At 40.6% G+C, this 24,802-nt stretch overlaps 2 protein-coding genes across 21 annotated transcripts in view; one reads left to right on the top strand and one right to left on the bottom strand.

Moving 5' to 3' along the window:
* fancm (FA complementation group M) overlaps window positions 1-24,802 on the top strand; it is a 69,977-nt gene that overhangs the window by 15,544 nt on the left and 29,631 nt on the right.
* soul3 (heme-binding protein soul3) lies at window positions 1,132-23,788 on the bottom strand. 2 transcript variants are annotated; one of them, NM_001045401.2, is given in 5 exon segments: window positions 1,132-1,860; window positions 6,305-6,488; window positions 6,777-6,918; window positions 10,607-10,701; window positions 23,421-23,757. In NM_001045401.2, coding segments are annotated over 5 exon segments (795 nt in total). In that variant the 5' UTR covers window positions 23,626-23,757; the 3' UTR covers window positions 1,132-1,691.

Here is a 24,802-nt window from a genome sequence, read left to right as displayed (position 1 = left end):
GAGCAACATGCTCGCGGCTTTCTGGGAGCCCACAGTAGAAAACATCTGACGGTGAGAGTTGTGCGTGAGTTTCAGTGCAATGTAAACAAAAGATATGTTAGACGAGTTATTATTAAAATGATTATGTGTGCATGAACACAGATGACAACAACAGGTGATCTAAATAGCTGCTTGCCTAATATAAAGCTTGATTTTACATTAGATGTGATAACAGTGAAAGCATGATTATTCCTCAGACTATATAATTATACAACCAAAATCTGTAACTGTTGCATCAGTCACGCTCCATTCACACGGGGCGTCAGCATCAACGCTTCCCATTCACTTTAAATGAGTGACGTCAGGCGTTGCTGAACTGCATTGTGGATCCGTCGGCTCTGTTTCAGAGGCGTTGCTCGCTGCAGAAGTTGGGACTAGCTCAACTTTTCAAGCGCCGATGGAAGCGTCAGCCAATCAGATCACTGTATGCAAATACACCAGCTAGACAGTGGCCTATTGCTGACTGAATTTCATTGGCTGACGCTGCTGTGACGATCTCTTCAGCCCCAACTTCAGACATGCCCACTGTTAAGCGTTGACGCTGAAGCCCCGTGTGAATGCAGCGTAATTGTTATGCAGCTCAAACATATGAATGTGTCTGAATGTAGAAGAGGCCTGCTTCAGCCATGCACTGCTTCTGTTCTGCTCTGAAATACGACATTTGAATATGTTTGTAAAAAGTCTCTTGTACAGTGAGCTAGTTATGTAGTTTCATAATACAATATATTCACATTTTAATGTAAAAAAAAAGGCAACGTGGGTGTCTTGAGGAACAATACAGCATATATGCCGTTGTGTCATCACTCATATAGCAGGTCATATCTGTCCGGCCCTTCGTTTGGGATGCTCTTCATGAACCGGCCCCCATGATGAACTAATTGCTTAGCCCTGCACTACATCATAAAAACTGACTCAAGTCCTGGACAGTTCATGTCATTTTTGTAGTAAAAATGTGTATGTACTCTGGGTGTTTCCCAGTACTGGGTTGCAGCTGAAAGTGCATTCGTTGTGTGAAACATTTGCTGGAATGGTTGGTGGTTCATTCCGCTGTGGCGACCCCTGATAAATGAGGGACTAAGCTGAAGGAAAATGTCATTTCAGTGAGTTTATTATTCAGATCAGAAGAGAAACATGAAGCCTGGTCACAGTGGCGTTTACATTCACAGCGCTCTGTACATGAGGCTGGAAAACACACACACACACACACACACGCACTGGTCTGAGGACAGCGTTCACACACACTCTGAGAGGACAGAACAGCGGTTTATTTCACTGCTTCACATCTGCACTTACAGCAGGTACACAGGAGGACACATTTGGCTACAAAAATATTTCACAAAAATAGCACTATGACGGAATATATTCATATATATATATATATAAATGTGTGTGTGTGTGTGTGTGTTATAGATTTGTGGATTCATTACATGAATATGTATTTCTAGAAACGTATTTCTATGTGCATCTCTGTGTGTGTGTGTGTGCGCTCATGATGACGGTGCGCACATGATTGTCGTTCAGCATCAGTGTTGTGGCTCGTCAGTGATTCTCCAGTTTTGGTGTGTGTTTGGGTTTAGCTTATAATCAGTGTTAGGCATATACATGAGACAGACTCGGCCAATCAGCAGCGCCGCTGGAGGTAAGGGGTGGGCTCAGGGTCTCTCCAGGAACCAGATCTCGTTGTGTCGGTGTGCGGCCGCAGGGTTTGTGTATCCGGCCACGATGAAGGAGTCGCTCCCCAGAGCGGGAGAGTCCAGAGCCTCGACCAGACTGCGCAGCTCATGGAGGATCGACAGCTCGTTAGTGGCGCCCGTGAACGACCTGAAAACACACACACACACACAGACACACACACACAGACACATGTTCAGTTCTCAGGCGCAAATGCACACATGATGCTTGTATGACAGAATAATACACTCTTATTTTCATTCATTCCCTTGACAGCTCTCTTACTTACTATGAACCTGGCTGAATATTAGTGTCACACACCCACACTCTCTCTCTCTCTCTCACACACACACACACACACACACTTTCTCATTCACTCTCTTAAGCCCGCTCAGATCACAGGGTGATTATAGTCGGTTCTGAAAGTCCTCATGGCAGATGAAGCGCTTTAGTCTTGATGAAATCGTGACGTGTCGTGGGTAACAGATGTGCCAGACTACACGCTCCCTCACCGTCAGTCATCCTGTCACGTCTACGGCGAGAGTTATTAGTACCGAGTGCTGCTATAACAATATTTCTCATCTCAGTTTCAGTGTTTTTATCTTATTTTAATCTCAGTAAACGCTGACGCTTGCAGACCGCTAATAACTACAGTATTTAAGGGCATTCCTGATGACAGGGACAGAGCCAAACTGAGGATTCCTGTTTAATATTAAGATATCAACCAACCCAACTATGAGAATAGATTAATAGCCATATTTTTTTTATCGCCCAATAGGAGTCTTGCGTTAATGCCAATAACAGCCCACCACTTATTAAAACATTAGTACATATATCAGGGGCGTAGATTTAGGGTGGACGTCCCCACCAATTTTCACCAACTACTGAAACGTCTCCACCAATAATTTAATTCACTTAAAAACATCGCGCTGACATATAAACGTATAAACCTAGACATGCCGAAAGGGTTAAATCACGTTCTCTCCGAGTCGCACCGCCCCCAAACGCATATGAACATTGTGATTGGCTGTGCCTTTCTATGCCGTCATGTGAGTGGCTGCTTTCAGATCATAGTTTCAGATACAAACAGCGACAAAACAACTGCGCGGGGGAATTTCCCGATGTGTGAGGTGTGTGCCTCGCTCAACTGAGGATGGAGGTAGCAAGAAGAGGTGGACATACAGAGCTTTTTCCAACAAAAAGTGTAAGTCACAAACTCAAGTTCGCTACTGAATGAGTCCATCATGATAATGCCGTTATGCTAGTGTTTTCACCGCTTTTACGTTCAGTCTAACATTAAAGCAGACTAGTCTGTAAACAATATTCCCTGAAAACTAACTGCAGAATAAACACCTACATGTAAACGTATATGACCCTGCCAGTTCTCCTAATCTCTTACAGTAATCATCTCCAATTTTGGTTGAAACAATTTGTCTGAAAAACTACAGCCTGTGCTCCATCTTTAATAATACTACGAGACATGTTTAATTTGTACGAAAAATGAACGAAAGTCTTTATTAAACTCTCTCTTTATCAGTTAATAAACATTATTTTAACATAACACTTTCAGGCCTGTAGCCAGCTTATTGAAACGGGTTATTTGTTTTCTGAAAAACTGAACCTTTTTGCAGTTCTTCACCTGATTTTCTGTTTAATTGAGGTATAAATATGACATTTTAGTGACGTATTAAGAACTAATTTTTGCTGGATAATCTTGTTGGATAGTTATTACAACTACACTTTTTGATGTACCAAAACTATTTCCTACCATTTTGTCAAATTGCTTTATTTACACATTTAAACTAAGTTTTATTACAGTTTTATAAATAATAAAAATACTTTGAACTAGAAATTAGGACTTTAAATTCTTAGAATAAAGAAATGAAGAGTACAGATGCCAAAACCTCTAAATGCCATGTAAAATGAGCATTTTTCTCAGCCTTGTATATTTATGTTGAGTTATTTCACTTTAAAGGCAATGAAAAGCACGTATTTGTCACTATAAAAGGAAAATCACTGAGTCCACACACAGGAGTTGGAGAAAAATGCTCATTTTAGAAGAAAATATTAAATGGCATTTAGAGGTTTTTGCATCTAAACTCTTCAAATATGTAAATATACTTATTTTTAAAATACATTTTTCTTTTATCATAATTTTCTTTGGGAAATCTATTAAAACTTGATTTAAATTAAAAAGTGAAGCCTATAGGCAAATAACAAACTGGCCGGCGCATTCAACCTTCCTCAGTGAACATTTGTCCATTTGACTAATAAGATAAATTCAAACAAAATAATAATAATCTATAAACTTTTGGTCTTTCAAACCACCTGACCCCCCTTGGCTACACGCATGACCATTTAATTTAACTTAATAAATTGTAAGAAGAGAGGATTACTTAATAATACATTTTAATAGCAGTTAAATAATAAATAGCAATATATAAAATATATATAATATATATATATATATAAATATTCATTCTTGGTGGGGGTGACTCGTCCCCAGTCCCCACCAATGTCAAGCGCAAACCTACGCCCTTGACATATATAACTCAGATTTGTGATAGAATCACAGTGAAGCTTTCAATGAATCCTGATTTCCCTCACAGCCAAACATTCATGCGCAGAACATGAGATTGTGTTGTTTGTTGAATAAAACAATAATCTGGCCTGAATAAAATGAGAGTGTAATATTGAGAGTGTCAGAAACGGCGATATTGAACTGTTTCCACTGTTAATGACGCGTCTGCATCAGCACGAGAGGCTTCTGCAGTGTGTTCACAGCACTGAACATGCTCCCACACTACCTCAGAGGAACACACTCTGCTGGAGGCTGACAGAACTCACACACTCGCTGTGAGATGGAGACATGCATGTGTGTGTCAGGCTGTCAGATAACACGGCCTAAAACACTTTCATATTTTAGAAAGGGCGGTTATAGTCTGCAGAACCGATGACTGATCTCCTCCACCCGTGACCCGCTCATGAGGAAACATACAGCCTGTTGATCGGCCGACCGGCGCATGAACAGCAGCACCCGCTGATATACCGGAGAGATGAAGAGCTCCTACTGCTCAGTGTCAGCCACAGACCAAACTCATCGTGAAGATCGGGGAAATATGAAACGCGCTAGACTCTCTGCGCTGGTGTCGTGAGGTGTCGCAGGCACGGTGTCAGCTGTAGTGAACTACGCCACAGTACACCAGAAGACATGATTCAATCTTGTGTCATGACGCCCACTTGTCACTAACGAATCCCCATGACAAATTTGTGTGATCTGGCCGGGACTTTACACACACACACAACACACACACACAACACACACACTCTCTCTCTCTTGTATCTTCACTTCTGAATAATTTAAATGTGGGCGGGGCTTGGTTTTGTCAGTAGGCAGTTGATTGGTCGTGGTTTGCTATTGGTGGTTGAAAAGGGAGAAGTTATGATTTTATAAACGGCAGTAATGATGTGAAGGGATGAAATGATTTAGAATTAAACACTGCAATACTTCATTCAGATTCAGCAGTAACTGTTTACTCTGGCTTCAGTGTCCTTCAGGAGCTTTACTACGGTAGCTCTGCACAATACTGGGGAAAAGATTCAACACTGCCGTAACTGTTTCCTGTAATATAACGTTTGTCTTGACTAATGCTGTGACTGTAAATCAGGGGTGTCCACACTCAGTCCTGGAGGGCCGCTGTCCTGCAGAGTTTAGCTCCAACTTCCTTCAACACACCTGCCTGGACGTTTTCATGTACCGAGTAAGAGCTTGATCAGCTGCTTCAGTTGTGTTTAATTGGGGCTGGAATTAAAATATCCAGGACACCGGCCCTCCCGGACTGAGTTTGGACACCCCAGCTTTAAATCACTTTAATGATCACACTAATAGAGGTGACACATTAATAATAATAGATTATTTCCTGATCTAATTAAATCTAAACTCTGTCAAGGCTCAAACATTTAGACTGTAAAACACGATGAGTGAGTGTAAACCTGGGCAGATATTCTGAATCTGATTGGCTGTTGGTATTTTCCTCTCTCGTCTCGACTCCGCCCACTAGTGTTTATTTTCAGCTCTAGCCAATAGCTGAACTGCACCTACTGGGGAGGCGGGGATACAGATAGTACGGCCTCATCTGATTGGTCAAATCTGAATAAACAAATTATGCATGCAAAATACAAATACTTGGCATATATGATCAATTAAACTGATCACACCTCTTAGCGATACACACAGTGTTCAGCATAAATGACGCTTCTGAAAATCTATATATCCAAATCTCAGTGACTTTAATGTGTGTGTGGTGATGTGTGTGTGCTGTGGTGTTGTCAGATGAGTGGATCAGTGTTGTCTTTGGTTCTGACTAATCTACTGTATCTGCACACACATGTATTACTGTAGAGCCTCCTGCAGAGAAGATTACTGTAGAGCAGAGCTCTGAGAGACTCATTCATGATCAGCGCTGTATACAGCATGCACCAATACATCACAGTGACAATTACTGTGTGATGTATTGTGCACTCGTATGCATTACTGTAAACATGATGGACAGAGGAGTGTGTGTGTGTGTGTGTGTGTGTGTGTGTTTCTCACCGACTGTAGACTATCGCAGCGGGCCACTGTTCAATGAGGATATCTGGGTCGTACGGTCGCGGTGGGTCGTTCTGGTACGGTGTGGGCAGGTAATAGGCCACAGTGACGGCGCGGGACAGAGTGGTGTTACTCTCATCTGTGCGCACCACCGTCACGATGGGTATCGTCATGCCCAGATAACTGCCTGCAGGACACAGACTGACCATTAGATGGCGCTTCGCTTTTGCTATGGGAGAAATGACTAAGAGTAATAAACAGCAGAAAACAGTTAAACTACTCGCTCTACAGTCATGTTCATGACTATACTGAAAAAGTAGAATAATGTAATGAGGATATATCAGCTGTTTTTTAATGTCTAAAAGTCTGTGGAAGTGAATGAGAGCAGAAATCTCGAAAGAGTCCAATGGCTGGACCCGCTCGTGCATGAAGAATACGGTCGATGCTGGATTGTTGAATATCGGCACACTCTGACCTGCTGAGTTCTGCTGGCAGATGAACCTCATGATCTTCATGAAGCCGTAGCAGATGCTCTGTTCATACGTGTCCTCGTGAACCGTGATGCAGGCCCAGTGTGCTTTCTCATAGTGCCGCTTCTCGTACAGCACCTCGCCACACTGCAACACACACACACACACACACACACACACACACACACACACACACACAATCATCAATACAGCAGAAAATGAGAAATCAAGAAGACAGATCTGCTCACCAAGGCTGCTTTATTTTAATCAAAGGTAACTTTTAAATATTGTTGCTATTGAAAAATAAAAATTGTATGTGCGTGTGTGTGTGTGTGTGTGTGTGTAGTAAACAGTAATGTATTTCTGTAATGTATATCTACATTTTCAGTCTCATTACTCCAGTTTTCAAACATTCTAACATGATCTGAAGATCCAGGTCTGATGTTCATGACGGTGTGTGTAAACAGTATTTGATGGTGTTGAGGACAGTATTTGTGTGTGTGAACAGTATTTGATGGTGTTGAGGACAGTATTTGCTAGTTTTTGTGTGTTTGAACATTATTTGATGGTGTTGAGGACAGTATTTGTGTGTTTGAACAGTATTTGATGGTGTTGAGGACAGTATTTGTGTGTGTGAACAGTATTTGATGGTGTTGAGGACAGTATTTGTGTGTGTGAACAGTATTTGATGGTGTTGAGGACAGTATTTGTGTGTTTGAACAGTATTTGATGGTGTTGAGGACAGTATTTGTGTGTGTGAACAGTATTTGATGGTGTTGAGGACAGTATTTGTGTGTGTGAACAGTATTTGATGGTGTTGAGGACAGTATTTGTGTGTGTGAACAGTATTTGATGGTGTTGAGGACAGTATTTGTGTGTTTGAACAGTATTTGATGGTGTTGAGGACAGTATTTGCTAGTTTTTGTGTGTTTGAACAGTATTTGATGGTGTTGAGGACAGTATTTGTGTGTTTGAACAGTATTTGATGGTGTTGAGGACAGTATTTGCTAGTTTTTGTGTGTTTGAACAGTATTTGATGGTGTTGAGGACAGTATTTGTGTGTTTGAACAGTATTTGATGGTGTTGAGGACAGTATTTGTGTGTGTGAACAGTATTTGATGGTGTTGAGGACAGTATTTGTGTGTTTGAACAGTATTTGATGGTGTTGAGGACAGTATTTGTGTGTGTGAACAGTATTTGATGGTGTTGAGGACAGTATTTGTGTGTGTGAACAGTATTTGATGGTGTTGAGGACAGTATTTGTGTGTTTGAACAGTATTTGATGGTGTTGAGGACAGTATTTGTGTGTGTGAACAGTATTTGATGGTGTTGAGGACAGTATTTGTGTGTTTGAACAGTATTTGATGGTGTTGAGGACAGTATTTGTGTGTTTGAACAGTATTTGATGGTGTTGAGGACAGTATTTGCTAGTTTTTGTGTGTTTGAACAGTATTTGATGGTGTTGAGGACAGTATTTGTGTGTTTGAACAGTATTTGATGGTGTTGAGGACAGTATTTGTGTGTTTGAACAGTATTTGATGGTGTTGAGGACAGTATTTGTGTGTTTGAACAGTATTTGATGGTGTTGAGGACAGTATTTGTGTGTGTCAACAGTATTTGATGGTGTTGAGGACAGTATTTGTGTGTTTGAACAGTATTTGATGGTGTTGAGGACAGTATTTGTGTGTGTTTGAACAGTATTTGATGGTGTTGAGGACAGTATTTGTGTGTTTGAACAGTATTTGATGGTGTTGAGGACAGTATTTGTGTGTTTGAACAGTATTTGATGGTGTTGAGGACAGTATTTGCTAGTTTTTGTGTGTTTGAACAGTATTTGATGGTGTTGAGGACAGTATTTGTGTGTTTGAACAGTATTTGATGGTGTTGAGGACAGTATTTGTGTGTTTGAACAGTATTTGATGGTGTTGAGGACAGTATTTGCTAGTTTTTGTGTGTTTGAACAGTATTTGATGGTGTTGAGGACAGTATTTGTGTGTGTGAACAGTAAGTGATGGTGTTGAGGACAGTATTTACTAAGGATGTGATGGTGTGGGCAGGGATGACTAAATTGAGACGAAATTTCTCATTGAGGTGAAAATTCTCGTGAGTTGTGATGTTATGATGGAGGGTGAATTTAGCACTGAAGATTGGAGGCAGGATTGGATTAGAACCGCACATCAAGTGCTTTGCACTCACCTGACAGGCTGGCCTCTGAGTTGTGCGTCACTGGTTTGGGGTGGGTGAGTGTGACGTTTTTTTGTATGTTTTTTTTTTTTTCAAGTTCAAGGGTTGATTCATCCAAAAGCATGCAGTAAAAATCTTGTCTCGTTCTCGTGAACCCAACCTCGTGTCTTTACCAATATTGGATGGTATTTCAGAGAGCTGTATGCGGTTTTTGTAAATGGTATTTGATGGTCTGCATTTTGAAACATTAGGTGATGAAAATTTACTTGAAAGTCTTGGAAAAATCATGAAAAAGTCTTGGACTTTTAGTAAAAATGTGTATGAACCCTGAAATGCTGTAAAAATCTCTTCCTGGTGAACTCGTGTCTCGTCACTAGGGTTGTAACGGTATGAATTTTTCACGGTATGATAATCGTCTAAAACAATACCACGGTTTGACGGTTTCGCGGTATACGGTATGTTACAAATGTTACAAAATAATAGAACAGTGAAGCAAATTTGACTTTTTCAAAATAATATATTTTTAGTTACTATAAACAACACCACTTACAATGAACAAATAAAAATAAGAAAATAATAAATAATGTGTTAAAGTCCAAATAAAGTCCAAATAAACATGGTGCAAATCCTCAGTAAAAAAATAGATATAAATATTTACTATACTATAAATAGTTACATAACGAAGCTAGATTCAATATGGAACATCCTCAGGTTTTATGTGCCAGCATGGATATGGTTGTCTGTGGATATGGATTTGGATATGGTTGTCTGCAATGCAGACAAACAGCTGCATCTTCATTTGCGTCTTTTGGAAACAGCAAGAGCAGCAGTTCGTCTTTGCTGTGTCACTGTTTTGTCATGTTTCTGTGCTGCTGTGCATGCAAAAGTACTTAGTATGAGAATTATTTCATGCAAAACTTTTTTTTTTTTTGCGTTTTATTTAGCCGCGCATAAATGTATGCCTATCTCTCATTCCGTGTTGTTCAAAAAGCTCATGTTGGTCCACAAACAAAAGCGAAACCTATGCTTATTGGTTGTGATATAGCGAGTTTGAACCAATCTGGGCATGGAGGAGGGACAATGCATCAATGTATCATGTCTGGTTTGTCCGGAGACACAGTGACGAGCGTTTCTTTGTCAAATCAGCGTTGTCAAATGTTGATGACGTAAACGCACTGATTCCGGAGCCTCTGAAAGTCTGAATGTTATGTGATACAGCACTGGAAAGCTGAGATTCTCTTCTTTATGCCAATCTTTGAATTGTATGAATCGGATCAGCGGATCAAAAGTTATTAAACATTTAAGAGCAATACTTATTTTTAGCCGCGGGCAGCTGTCTCGGTCTTTAAGGGTTAAAACCGTTGATATGCAATTGTTCATGGTATGATAATCATGCACGTTCAAATCGTGGTAAACCGTCATACCGGTATATTGTTACAACCCTACTCGTCACACCTCTAGTATTTAGCAACATGGAATGGTATTTCAGAGAGCTGAATGGTGTTTGATGGTTTGTAAACGGCATTTGATTGTGCTCATGAACGTGTGTGTGTGTGAACAGTCTTTGGTGAGCTGGATTTTGTGTGTTGAATGATATTGATGGTGCTTGTGAACAGGATTTGCCCGTGTTCATTGGTGTCTGTAGACGTACCTTCTCCTTGCGTGTGATGAGTGTGTAGGGAACTGGTTCCCGTGTGTGTGCGCCATCATTATTGGAGGTGATCTGCTGGATGGGTTGTGCCATGTCTGTGAATGAGAAACACATGTAGTTAAAGACATGAGCAGCAGGAGCAGTGTACTGCTATTCTCTACTGTTTGGGCCACAGGATACAGTATACAGTTGAAGTCAGAATTATTCGCCCCCTTTGAATTTTATTTTTTCTCTTTTTTTAAATGAACAGATTCAGGAAATGTTCATAGTGTGTCTGATAATATGTGCTCTTCTGGAGAAAGTCTTATTTGTTTTATTTCAGCAAGAATAAAAGCAGTTATTAATTTTTAAGCCATTTTAAGGTCAATATTATTCGCCCCTTTAAGCTGTTTTTGTTTTGAATAGTCTCCAGAACAAACCATCATTATACAACAACTTGCCTAGTTACCCTAACCTGCCTAGTTACCCTAATTACCCTAGTGAAGCCTTTAAATGTCACTTTAAGCTGTATAGAAGTGTCTTGAAGAATATCTAGTCTAATATTATTTACTGTCATCATGACAAAGAGGAAATAAATCAGTGATTAGAGATGAGTTATTAACACTGTTATGATTAGAGATGTGTTGGAGAAATCTGCTCTCTGTTAAACAGAAATTAAACAAAGTAATAAACAGGAAGGCTAATAATTCTGACTTCAGCTGTATGAGGAATGATGAACAGTTTAATTCAGCCATTGATTATTGCACTTATTTCATGGTCAATTTTAACACCACGTACACCATCACAAACGGGCTTGCACTGAGTAAACTACTGTTGCTACACCTAAAAAAGCTGGTATTGCTATTAACATGCATATAATAAGGTACAGTGTATGTCAAAAGCATCAGTGCAGTATCAGACAGCACCCGTGAGAACAGCACAGTTATCCCGTTAACAGATTCATGTCCAGCAGTGTGTGCAGGGCCGGTGAGCGCTCCGTGTTTGCTTTGGTCACTCAGTTCTGTTATAAAAGTCTATTTTCTTGTGATACCGGGATTTTGTTGAGACATTTTCCTCACGCTTGCATATATATTTTTTGCTTGTTAGTTTGATTACTGTTGATTTTAAATACAATAAATATGTTTGTATAAAACTTGTGGTAATGGTGCTCATAATTGGTGGGTGTGACTAAATTGTGACTGATGCGCCTAAATTTTTTAAGTTAGGAGCACCGGTGCTACCAAGCAAAAAGGTTCATTTCGAGCCCTGAGATTTGTAAAGCCATACAGCTCTGGATGACGTGAAACAGCGAGCACAAGTCTCTCCTCGATCATTAAAAGCTTGCTGTAGTCTTGACAACACAAACACTGCTGTCATCTCAAAGGAAACCCCGCCTCTGCTTTCATTTGATTGGAGAATGAGAAAGACGCGACTGAGGTATAGGACATGCTTTTTTTAAAATGCAAGACACGCAGGGCGCATACGCAGTGTGTAAAACACTCGCAGCCATCAGTAAACCATTCAACAGATGCCCTTACACAGCCAAACTTAAAAAGTATATAAACTAATATTGTTTAATGGTTTAACTGATGCCGTTAATCAGGTACAAACACACTCAATCAGTTAATCGGTTATTCTGAGCATCTCTAATGTGAATGTATTGACTCGCTGTGCATTCACTGATGATAACGAGCACAACTGTGGCTTTTAATCATGCATTAGTCAGTGTTGATCTACAGTTCATACATGCTTTACTAGATTATTCACACTCAGTTAATGTGATCAAAACTACCTGTGCATGAACTAATGTAATGCACACCTTCCAGCCAATCAGAATCTATATTTTGATTAGAGCATGCAATATAAGATGATAAACCCTGTTCACCATTGAGCCGTCTGACGGCGAGCTGATCATTAGCTGCTGTTTCACTGCTCATCAGGTCAGCTCTGTAGATGCTATTGGAAAGTGAGAGTGATCGATAGTGAATCAGTGAACGCTCTGCTGTCGAGTCTCTCTGAAACTCCACACGTGTAAAGCGCTTTACTGAACTGCTCTGGATTTAGAAAGGCACCGGTGTGGAACAGAGCAGCTGATAATCCGAGATCACAGCTAAAGCTAAGCAGTTCTCAGACCAAACAAACACACGTCACATGATCGACTCTGAAGCAGACTCACAGTGAGACCTTTACAGGGCATCTGTGCTGGACAATGAACACCACTGTACCACTAGCAGACCACTTACTGCAGTTAAACAGCTTTTCTGCTCAGAGACTAGAGGAATGGATTACTGCTGGTCTGACACACACACACACCGTAATACACACACACACATCAGCAGAGCTGGAGAAAGAGGAGCAGAGGAGCTCTGTCTGTTCTACTGTTCAATCTGGAGAGGGATGGTCATATTTCATGCATACACACTAACATAAACACACACAGACATGCATACACACTACAATACACACACTAGAAAACACATGCATATCACAATATACGCAAACTACAACACACACATGCACACTACAACACACACATGCACGCTACAATACATGCACACAACAACACACACATGCACACTACAACACACACATGCACGCTACAATACATGCACACTACAACACACACATGCACGCTACAACACACACATGCACACTACAACACACACATGCACACTACAACACACACATGCACGCTACAATACATGCACACAACAACACACACATGCACACTACAACACACACATGCACGCTACAACCCACACATGCACACTACAACACACACATGCACGCTACAACACACACATGCACACTACAACACACACATGCACACTACAACACACACATGCACGCTACAACACACACATGCACACTACAACACACACATGCACGCTACAACACACACATGCACGCTACAATACATGCACACAACAACACACACATGCACACTACAACACACACATGCACACTACAACACACACACACACGCTACAATACATGCACACAACAACACACACATGCACACTACAACACACACATGCACACTACAACACACACACACACGCTACAATACATGCACACAACAACACACACATGCACACTACAACACACACACATGCTACAATACATGCACACTACAACACACACATGCACACTACAACACACACACATGCTACAATAAATGCACACTACAACAAACATGCACACTACAATACACACATGCACACTACAGTATGTACACTATAATAAACACACGTGCACACTACAAAATATGCACACACATGCACACTACATGCGCACATGCACACTACAAAACACACACACATGCAGACTACAATACATGTTCATGCGCATGACAGTACGCACTACAATACACAAGCTCACACACACATGCATACTACAGCACACACTAAAATACGCACACACACTACAATACACATGCACAATACACACACACACATGAATACTACAGTATGCACACTATAATAAACACACATGCACACTGCAATACACATGCACACTACATGCACGCACACTACAATACACAAACTCTCTCTCTCACACACACACACACACTACAATACTCACATGCACACACACAAATACTACAATAAACACACATGCACACTCCAACGCACATGCACACTAAAATACATTTGCATGCGCACTACAGTACACTACAATACACAAGCTCACACACACATGCATACTACAGTACACACTACAATACACAAGCTCACGCACTCAAGCATACTACAGTACACATGCATACTACAATACACACACACACTACAATACACACATGCACACTCCAACACACATGCACACTACAATACATTTGCATGCGCACTACAGTAAACTACAATACAAGAGCTCACGCACACATGCATACTACAATACACACAAAACACTACAATGCACACACATGCACACTCCAACACACATGCACACTACAATATACATAGACCACACTACAGTATACACTACAATACACACGCATACTACAGTACACTCATGCACACACACAAACACTACAATAAACCCGAGCACACACATGCACACAACAACACGCACAGTACAATACACACACATGGATAATACAATACACATGCACACTACTATACACACACACATGCACACTACAATACAGACACACTACAAAACACACAGACGCACACACACACACACACACACACACACACATGCATAATACAATACAGACACACTACAATACACACACACTACCATACGCACACTACAATACACACACACTGCTGCTTCAGCTCTTATATGTTGTGTTTTTGAGGTAACTCCTCTAGCTGTGTATTGTAAAGTGTCTAGTAAACACACACACACACACACGCACATACACACGAGTGAGTGAGTGTCTGTGTGTGAGTCTGAAGAGCGCTGTAATAATCTGCTGAAGTGGGTCAGGACGGATGCACATGTGCATTATGGGAAAATCCTCAGTCACGCACAGCTGCACCGATCATATGAGAACACACTGCAGAACATCTCACTCTCGCTCGCTTCTGGTCCAAACATCTACACACTCCTACATCAGGACACACTCTACACGAGCAGAACAGAATGTGTTGTTCTCAGAAACAATGAGGTGAAATGAAGAGAGTTTTTCATTAAAACAAGCAGAATAATGAGGTGAAATGAAGAGAGTTTTTCATTAAAACAAGCAGAATAATCGGACAATAATGCATCTTACTTACAATGAACGCATGTACATTACTCACTACAACACTTGACTGATATACGGACAAAACACACTGCTGAATGCATCTGTAGTCCACCTACCAGTGTTTACTTGACAGTGTATATGCAACTTAAGATTGGTGTTTTTAAGCTGATCAGAGGCTGGAAATGTCACACAGCAACTTTTTAATATTAAACCAAGCAAAAATAAATCAGATTTCTTTTAAAAACTGAAGCTAAATCACCAAACCATGTCTGTGCATTCATTCTAATGGGTTGTTTTCCCCCACAGCACAAGTGCTAGTGGTGTTTCGCTGGGCTATTCAGAAAGCTATATTGTAAGTTATATATTCTACTCCAGACATTGAACGTCTGAGGAAAGTTATATTTATTTGTCCGTCGTGGGATATTTTAGTTTGTCATTTTAACATTTAACTTTTCATTGATCAGCTCATTAAAGCTGCTGTATGTCAGTGTTTGACTCTTCTGCATCATATAAACAGCATCATATGTGTGCAGATATTCAGAAACATGCTCAGTGAACACTGTGAACAGTTACGTGCCGTAACGGCTGTCTTTGTTTTGGTCTCTTTAACCCGCCCACTGCCAGTTTAGCCAATTATATTCCAGCATGCCGGGTTCATTCATTTAGAAAGGCTCTCTAAGCATGTGTCTGCGAGCAAAATGCGCCCTCTGGTTGACAGTAGCAGACTCTGAAATGAGACACAGATTCAGAGTTCCACATGAGGTTATTAATGAGCAAATAATATAAATAATACGAGTGTAAACATTCGGTGAGCAGGTCACACTGTAACCCCGTGTCCTAACAACACGCTACATGACGAGATACACAGTGATGAGCATTAAGGCTGTTTACAGCAGATGAAACATGACAGAAATGTAAACACAGCCATTCAGCAGCACAGAATAGCACACTCACTGCACTCCAGCACAACACTGAGCTTTATACTCTGATGAACACATATTAAAGCTCTTGAACATGATTAATGTGGATGCTGAATCACTGATATGTGTTTAGTTCTAAAGTTCAGTTTCAGACGTTTTTTTTTTTTTTTTAGACGGTCACTCGCTCCTGTCCTCAATCTGGCAACCTGCGCTTGTTTGTTTTGATCCAGGAGTGCAATACCTAGTTCAACCACTGCGTGTCAGACTTACGTACTGCTCCTGATATGACTACTGATATTTTAAAGGTGCAGTATGTAAGATTGACATCCAGTGGTTGAACTAGGTATTGCACTCCTGGATCATAACCATAGACTGTAAAATATATGGACGTAGTATCTGTGACGTCACTCATAGGTTTCTAAAGAGCGCAAAAGAAGCCACAAGTAGGCGCGGCCAACCGTCGCCATTTTGTTCGCGCGTCATCACACCCACGGCGGGATACCAAACATGGGCAAAGAGGCGGAGAGTGGGCGGAGCTACACACACCTGCTGACATTTAGCTTGGACCTGGTTCAGACACACTTTACTTTGGGAGAAACGCTTAATACTTCATCACCTGCGACTCGTTTGTGTTCTGACCACTTGTGCTTGGTTGTACACTATATCAATAAAGTGTTTAGACTTTTAAAAACACTGCTGTAATACACTGAGCCACTAAACATTGCTCTTATGATGTTTCTCAACTGGAGGAAAACGCAAATTACTTCCAAACACTTCAGATATAGTCTGTGTTAGTTAATGTAAGACTATTGATAAAATCCAGCATAACACTGTATGACAACGCTTCAGATGACTGATCTAGAGCCTACAGCTGATCAATCTGACAGATTCTGGAGTGCATTACAGCTCTAAATAAAAATAAAAACGATAAATGATCTTAAATAAAACAAACACATGTATAGAGATGGTATATAAGTATATAACTTTACTCACATGGGAAACGGAGGCCACGTGAATGGTTTGTGAGCACAATTAAGTGCACTCAGCATGCCATGCCATCTAATAATTGTAGGGAACAAGTCCAAAAGGCAGTCGACTGTGTAAAGCCACATAAAACAACACAGAAATACGATAAATATGCCGAGTTCAGTGACTAATCTGCAGGATTCAGCTGAGGTGACGTGACGGCGACCAGCGAGACCTAGCTGTCAATCAAGTGGCCACGCCCTTAATTATGCAAACTTAATATAACTTAATATAAAGGAAACGAATGAGTTATAAAAAAATTCACCCCCTCACAGTTGTCATGAAGGGTAATATTAGCTGAATTAACCAAAATCTTTTTTTGTAGCAGGCTGTAAACGCCTTTATTTCTGCTGTAAACTTGGCCATTCTAACAGTGGGCTCAATTGAAATTTGCTCTGTTTTGGAGCCAGGAGCGGCCAGGACTAGCGGAATTTCGGATGAATTGCAGTTTTAGTTACTTCCGTATTGGCTTCCTGAGAGAGAGCGGGAGGTTGCCGCTTGATCATAACACATGCAAGTACAGGTTGCCAGATTGACTACACAGACAGGAGCTTGCCTGATAGAGCCTAACGGCAACGGCAAGCATAAGAAGGAATATTCTCCATATTAAAGTAGTTTTAGTCCTAATCAACACCTGAAATATATATTTTTAAAACAGCTTCTATTATTTGCAGCTGAACAACAGAATAAACTTGATGACCGTGATCAGCTCAGGGACAGCTCATGTGCTTTATTCAGTGTTAAATGCTGATAATGTGAGTCTGACATGACGTTTATCAGCACACTACTGACAGCAGCAGCAGAGAGTTCAGCTCAGATCTGGAGAATACAATAAAGCGTCTGAAACTGAACTTCAGAACTGAGACTCAGTGCAAACCAACACATATCAGTGATCCAGCATCTACATTTACTCACGTTGAAGAGCTTTAACATGTGTTCATCAGATTATAAAGCTCAGTGTTGTGCTGGAGTGCAGTGAATGGCTGTATTTACATTTCTGTCATGTTTCGTCTGGTGCAAACAGCCCAGTTGCTCATTAATGCAATCATCTCGCAGTGGTGGAAAGAGTACTAAAAACTCATACTCGGGTGAAAGTACCATTACTTGCCTAAAAATGTAGTGTGAGTAGAGTAAAAGTGTCTGTTGTAAATATTACTCAAAGTAGGAGTAAAAAGTAGCCCTTTCTAAAGCGAGCAGTGAGTATTACACTGTCAAAAGCTGATGCATTTACATCTAATCTGTGCACGTGTGTGTAAACGTAACATTTAGTCTCATGTTAGATTTAGATTCTGACGTCAGGTGACCAAAATTCAATGTCTAACAGCGTCTAAGGACAACGTTATTTTAATGTCCTATAATGACGTCAAATGATGTTGATATTTGGTTGACTTTAGGTTGTTAGAAAGTGACCAAAATCCAACGTCGAGCCAACATCTTAAACCAGCGTCATGCTGACGTCAGATATTGACATTTATTCATAAGGAATGGCAATCAAAATCCAACATCTGATAGACGTCATAGTGGTAACATCAACACAACATCAAGCTGTAGCATCATTAGACGTTGATATTTGGTTGATTTTAGGTTGGATGTTGGACAGTGACTTTGGCCTGACGTTGAGTTCTCACGTTAACTTGATTTTCATTTTCAAGCTAAATGCAACGTCTCTATGGTGTTTGGGTACAACATCTATCTGACGTGGGCGAGGCAGTGGCGCAGTAGGTAGTTCTGTCGCCTCACAGCCAGAAGGTCACTGGTTCGAGCCTCGGCTCAGTTGGCGTTTCTGTGTGGAGTTTGCATGTTCTCCCTGCATTCGTGTGGGTTTCCTCCAGGTGCTCCGGTTTCCCCCACAGTCCAAACACATGCAGTACAGGTGAATTAGGTAGGCTAAATTGTCCGTAGTGTATGAGAGTGTGTGTGTGTGAACGTCTGTGTGGATGTTTCCCAGAGATGGGTTGCAGCTGGAAGGGCATCCGCTGCATAAAAACTTGCTGGATAAGTTGGTGGTTCACTCCGCTGTGGCGACCCCAGATTAATAAAGGGACTAAGCCGACAAGAATCTATCTACAGTCATGTTGACGTCTTGTGCCTGCTGGCTTTTTAAGGCTGTTTGGGTCATCATACAGTAAACATCCGTCATACTCTCATCAGTGACCTGCATCTAAACAGTCTCTGGGTCAAAGCATGTAAAGATTTTAGACATCTTCTTAGACACTTTTAATGCTTCCAAACAGTTTGGTGCAATTAAAATTCACCCATGTCTTTAGGTGGTTCATTATGAGGGGATTTACCTGCTGTGTGTGATCTGATTGGACAGGAATCACAGGACTGATTTCTCTAATCCCCATAGACATGAATACAGTAGTGACTGCAGGATGGAGGACAGTAGTGGAGTAACAGTACAGATTCTGCTCTGAGAATGTACTTAAAGGAGAGTAAAAGTAGACATTTTTAAAACTACCTAGTAAATTATAATTCCTGAGAAAAACTACTCCGTTACACCCCTGGTATCTCGTCATGTAGCGTGTTGTTAGGACACGGGGTTACAGTGTGACCTGCTCACGTAATGTTCACACTCGTAATATTTATATCATTTGCTCATTAATAACCTCATGTGTTCCCAGAGATGGGTTGCAGCTGGAAGGGCATCCGCTGTGTAAAAACTTGCTGGATAAGTTGGCGGTTCGTTCCGCTGTGGCGACCCCGGATTAATAAAGGGAATAAGCCGACAAGAAAATGAATGAATGACCTCATGTGGAACTCTGAGTCTGCTACTGTCCACCAGAGGTCACGTTTTGGAAAGAGCATTCCTGACTGATTGAATGAACTACGCTGTTTTCCACCATCTGGCAACCCGGGGTGCTGGAATATTGGCTAAACTGGCATTGGGCGGGTTACAGAGACCAAAACTAAGACAGCCGCTCCGGCGAGTAACACGCATGTCCACAGCAGAACATCTGACTCCAGCACTGTGTTTCAGATCCTGAAATATCTGCAAACATTTGATGGTGTTCTTATGCTTGAGAAGAGTCAATCGTAGGTGCACTTTAGGAATGTACAGATTAGTAAATGAATTGTTATTTACTGTATTAATCAAATGTCGAAGTCTAATTGGAAAGATGAATAAAGCCTTTGAGATTCAGCTGGGTGTAAATTCCAGAGCAGCTTTGTTTGAGTCCTGAACTGAAGCGACAGATGACAACACGCCATCATTTCTCCATGTTATTCTCCTAACCAGCCGTGACACATTCGCTTGTTAACTTCAGCTTCTGTACTGTAAATGTCTGTGGACAGCTCAGTAAAGCTTTCTTCTGCTCTGTGAAACAGCCCTTCATTAGAGATCAGGGGAACTCAACTGTTGGATTGGGAACTCTGAATATAGTGTAGATCACATAGAAGAAACTATTTAAAATGAGTAATAAACCATGAGATTGAGTGGCTTTGACACTATCTACACTGTAAAAGCTCCATATAAATAAACTTGCACTGGACTGAATGAGTTCTAATAGATCCTCCACTGGATTTAACACAGCGCTGCTACTGCAGTAATGACCCGTGTGGATGTTCAGCTGTAATATATGCGCTAACAACACTCATACAGAGGATGTGCATTGATTCACTCTGATTTCTGAGATTATTGAACTGTTCTGTCGAGTGTTTCCAAACCTTTATGAGTGTCTTTCTGCAGTTGAACACAGAAGAAGATATTGTGAGGAATGCTGAAAACCGGTAACCATTGACTTGTACAGTAGGAAACACATACTATGGAAGTCAGTGCATTCTTCAAAATATCTTCTTCTGTGTTCAACTGCAGAGAGACGCTCATAAAGGTTTAGATCAGGGTAAGAGTAAATGATGAGCGAGTTCAGATGTTTGGGTGAACTGACCCTTTAATAACCCTCATCAGTGCGATTCATCTTTTTACAGCAACAACTGTGTAAAATATTCACATATTATATGACTGTGAAGTACACTAGCCTAAACATGTTTACAGATATCTGTAGTGTGTGTGCGTGCGTGCGTGTGTGTGTGCAAACACAACAGTGAAACTGAACTGACTGCAGTGGTGGTATTATCGTGGTGTTTGTGCAGTTTTACACTGGTGTGAGCCACATTACAGCTGCTGATCTCAGATCTGTTCACAAGCGCACTACCTAGACCACATGTGTTGTGTCCATTAGTCATGCTCTTTGTGTCAGATCTACAGTGCAAGTTTTTTTAGTGTGTGTGTGTCTCAGATCCATAATGCATATTTATAAAGTGTTTATTAAGTGAGTGTGTGTGTCCGATTCATGACGCATAGTTATAAAGTGTTTATTAAGTGTGTGTGTGTGTGTCTGATTCATAACGCATAGTTATAAAGTGTTCAAGTGTGTGTGCATGTGTGTGTGTGTGTGTCCGATTCATGACGCATAGTTATAAAGTGTTTATTAAGTGTGTGTGTGTGTGTCTGATTCATAACGCATATTTATAAAGTGTTTATTAAGTGTGTGTGTGTGTGTCTGATTCATGACGCATAGTTATAAAGTGTTTATTAAGTGTGTGTGTGTGTGTCTGATTCATAACGCATAGTTATAAAGTGTTTATTAAGTGTGTGTGTGTGTGTGTCTGATTCATAACGCATAGTTATAAAGTGTTTATTAAGTGTGTGTGTGTGTGTCTGATTCATGACGCATAGTTATAAAGTGTTTATTAAGTGTGTGTGTGTGTGTCTGATTCATAACGCATATTTATAAAGTGTTTATTAAGTGTGTGTGTGTGTGTCTGATTCATAACGCATATTTATAAAGTGTTTATTAAGTGTGTGTGTGTGTGTCTGATTCATAACGCATATTTATAAAGTGTTTATTAAGTGTGTGTGTGTGTGTCTGATTCATGACGCATAGTTATAAAGTGTTTATTAAGTGTGTGTGTGTGTGTCTGATTCATAACGCATATTTATAAAGTGTTTATTAAGTGTGTGTGTGTGTGTCTGATTCATAACGCATAGTTATAAAGTGTTTATTAAGTGTGTGTGTGTGTGTGTGTGTGTGTGTGTGTGTGTGTGTGTGTGTGTGTCTGATTCATAACGCATATTTATAAAGAGTTTATTAAGTGTGTGTGTGTGTGTGTGTGTGTGTGTGTGTGTGTGTGTGTGTGTCTGATTCATGACGCATAGTTATAAAGAGTTTATTAAGTGTGTGTGTGTGTGTGTGTGTGTGTGTGTGTGTGTGTGTGTGTCTGATTCATGACGCATAGTTATAAAGTGTTTATTAAGTGTGTGTGTGTGTGTGTCTGATTCATGACGCATAGTTATAAAGTGTTTATTAAGTGTGTGTGTGTGTGTGTGTCTGATTCATGACGCATAGTTATAAAGAGTTTATTAAGTGTGTGTGTGTGTGTGTGTGTGTGTGTGTCTGATTCATGACGCATAGTTATAAAGTGTTTATTAAGTGTGTGTGTGTGTGTGTGTGTCTGATTCATAACGCAGTTATAAAGTGTTTATTAAGTGTGTGTGTGTGTGTCTGATTCATGACGCATAGTTATAAAGAGTTTATTAAGTGTGTGTGTGTGTGTGTGTGTGTGTGTGTGTGTGTGTGTGTGTGTGTGTGTGTGTCTGATTCATGACGCATAGTTATAAAGTGTTTATTAAGTGTGTGTGTGTGTGTGTGTGTCTGATTCATAACGCAGTTATAAAGTGTTTATTAAGTGTGTGTGCATGTTTGTGTGTGTGTCTGATTGATAACTACTGTTTATTAAAAGTGTCAGCGCATGTGTGTGTCAGATTCATACCGCGTATTTATTGTTTATTAAAAGTGTGTGTGTGCATGTTTGTGTGTGTGTGTGTCTGATTCATAATGCATGTTTAAGTGTTAAATAAAAGTGTGTGTGTTGATTCATAACACATATTTATTGTTTATTAAGTGTGTGTGCATGTGTGTGTCTGATTCATAGCACATTTATAAAGTGTTTGTAAAGCGTGTGTGTGTGTGTGTGTGTCTGGTTCATAACCACTGTTTACTAAAAGTGTGTGTGCGAACGTGTGTTTCCTGATTCCTGGAGTGTTTATTAAGTGTGTGTGTGTGTCAGATCTATGTTTGTCTATTAAGTGTTTATTAAAAGTTTAAAGTGTGTGTGCGTGTCTGTCCGTCTGTTTGTCTATGTGTGTGTGTAAGTGTGTCAGTGTTGTTGTAGTAGTAAGTTGGTGCTTGTGTACCTGTCGGCACCTCCACCTGGTGTCCGCGGGCCGCGTCCCTCCAGTACTGCAGGAGTCTGCCGCCCTGATCTAGATCCTCCTCCTCCATCTCCGGTTCCGGTTCCTCCAGCTCCAGCTGCTCCTCCGACACCGACTCCAGATCCTCCAGGCTGATCATGTCTAGTCCTCCGCCGCCGCCGTTCATCCGACACCCGCCGCTATCCATCGAGTTTACCGCAGGACCGTGTTTACCGCAGACAGAAAGTGTTCAGAACATACAGGAGAGCCGTCCGTTTCCGTGACGGTTACCGGAGCGCACGATCCGATCTGATCTGATTAACGGCGCTCGGCTCGTACGTGTTGTTTTGCAGGCGCAACCGCCGTGACGTATTTAAGGGCAGAGCCGCGTATCACGTGATTCGTATGCCTCCGCCCACATCATGTAAATACACCGTCATCAGCGCTCAGAAATGTTTTAAAGGGATACAGCTGCGTTCAAATAAACAATAAATACAGCTGTAGCAGGAAGTTAACGAGAATTATTTGTTATGTATTTAAGCTTCCCCAATACCCCCAGTACTGTAAAAATATTGATTATTGTTGTACAGGGGCACAAAAATTTTGCTACTCGAGCATCCGCAGCGGTATCCCTTTTAAACCTTACCAATGTGCACGCGGATGAGGTGAAGTCCAAAAGGGATACAGCTGCGGACACTACACGTCACAATAATTCATATTTTTACATTACTGTGAGGGTTGTGATGGGGGTAGACGTTGATTATAATACAATTTAAAGGTTTTTCATTCAATAATATGAATAATTCTCTGTATAATTACTGTTTACGTTTGGTTATGTGTTGGAGTAGAGGTAGATAATAATCAAATACAATCTAATGGATAATTTAATATATTATACGAGTAATTCTCACTATAAGTATTGTTTTTACATTACTGTGACGGTTGAGGTGGGGTTAGATGTAAATAAAATACGATTTAATGTATAATTTAATAAATAATATAAAGCAGGGGTCACCAATCTCGCTCCTGGAGGTCCGGTGCCCTGCAGGGTTTAGCTTCAATTTGCCTCAACACACCTGCCTGAGTGTTTCAAGTACACCTATAAGACCCTAATTAGCTCGTTCAGGTTGTGTTTGCTTAGGGTTGGAGCTAAAATCTGCAGAACACCTGCCCTCCAGGAATAAGTTTGAGCCCTGATATAAATAATACTGGTTAACTTCAGGATGTAGATGTATGCCTTCTTGCTTAGCCTACAGTATCAGATGCTCATCAGCGCAACACATGTGTGTGTGTATGTATGTATGTATGTATATATATATATATATATATATATATATATATATATATATATATATATATATATATGTATATGTATGTATATACAG

Source organism: Danio rerio, chromosome 17 (assembly GCF_049306965.1).
Source record: "Danio rerio strain Tuebingen ecotype United States chromosome 17, GRCz12tu, whole genome shotgun sequence".
NCBI classification, from domain to species: Eukaryota; Metazoa; Chordata; class Actinopteri; order Cypriniformes; family Danionidae; genus Danio; species Danio rerio.
Note: the sequence above shows the minus strand (reverse complement) of the source record. Positions and strands in the feature narration are given on the sequence as shown.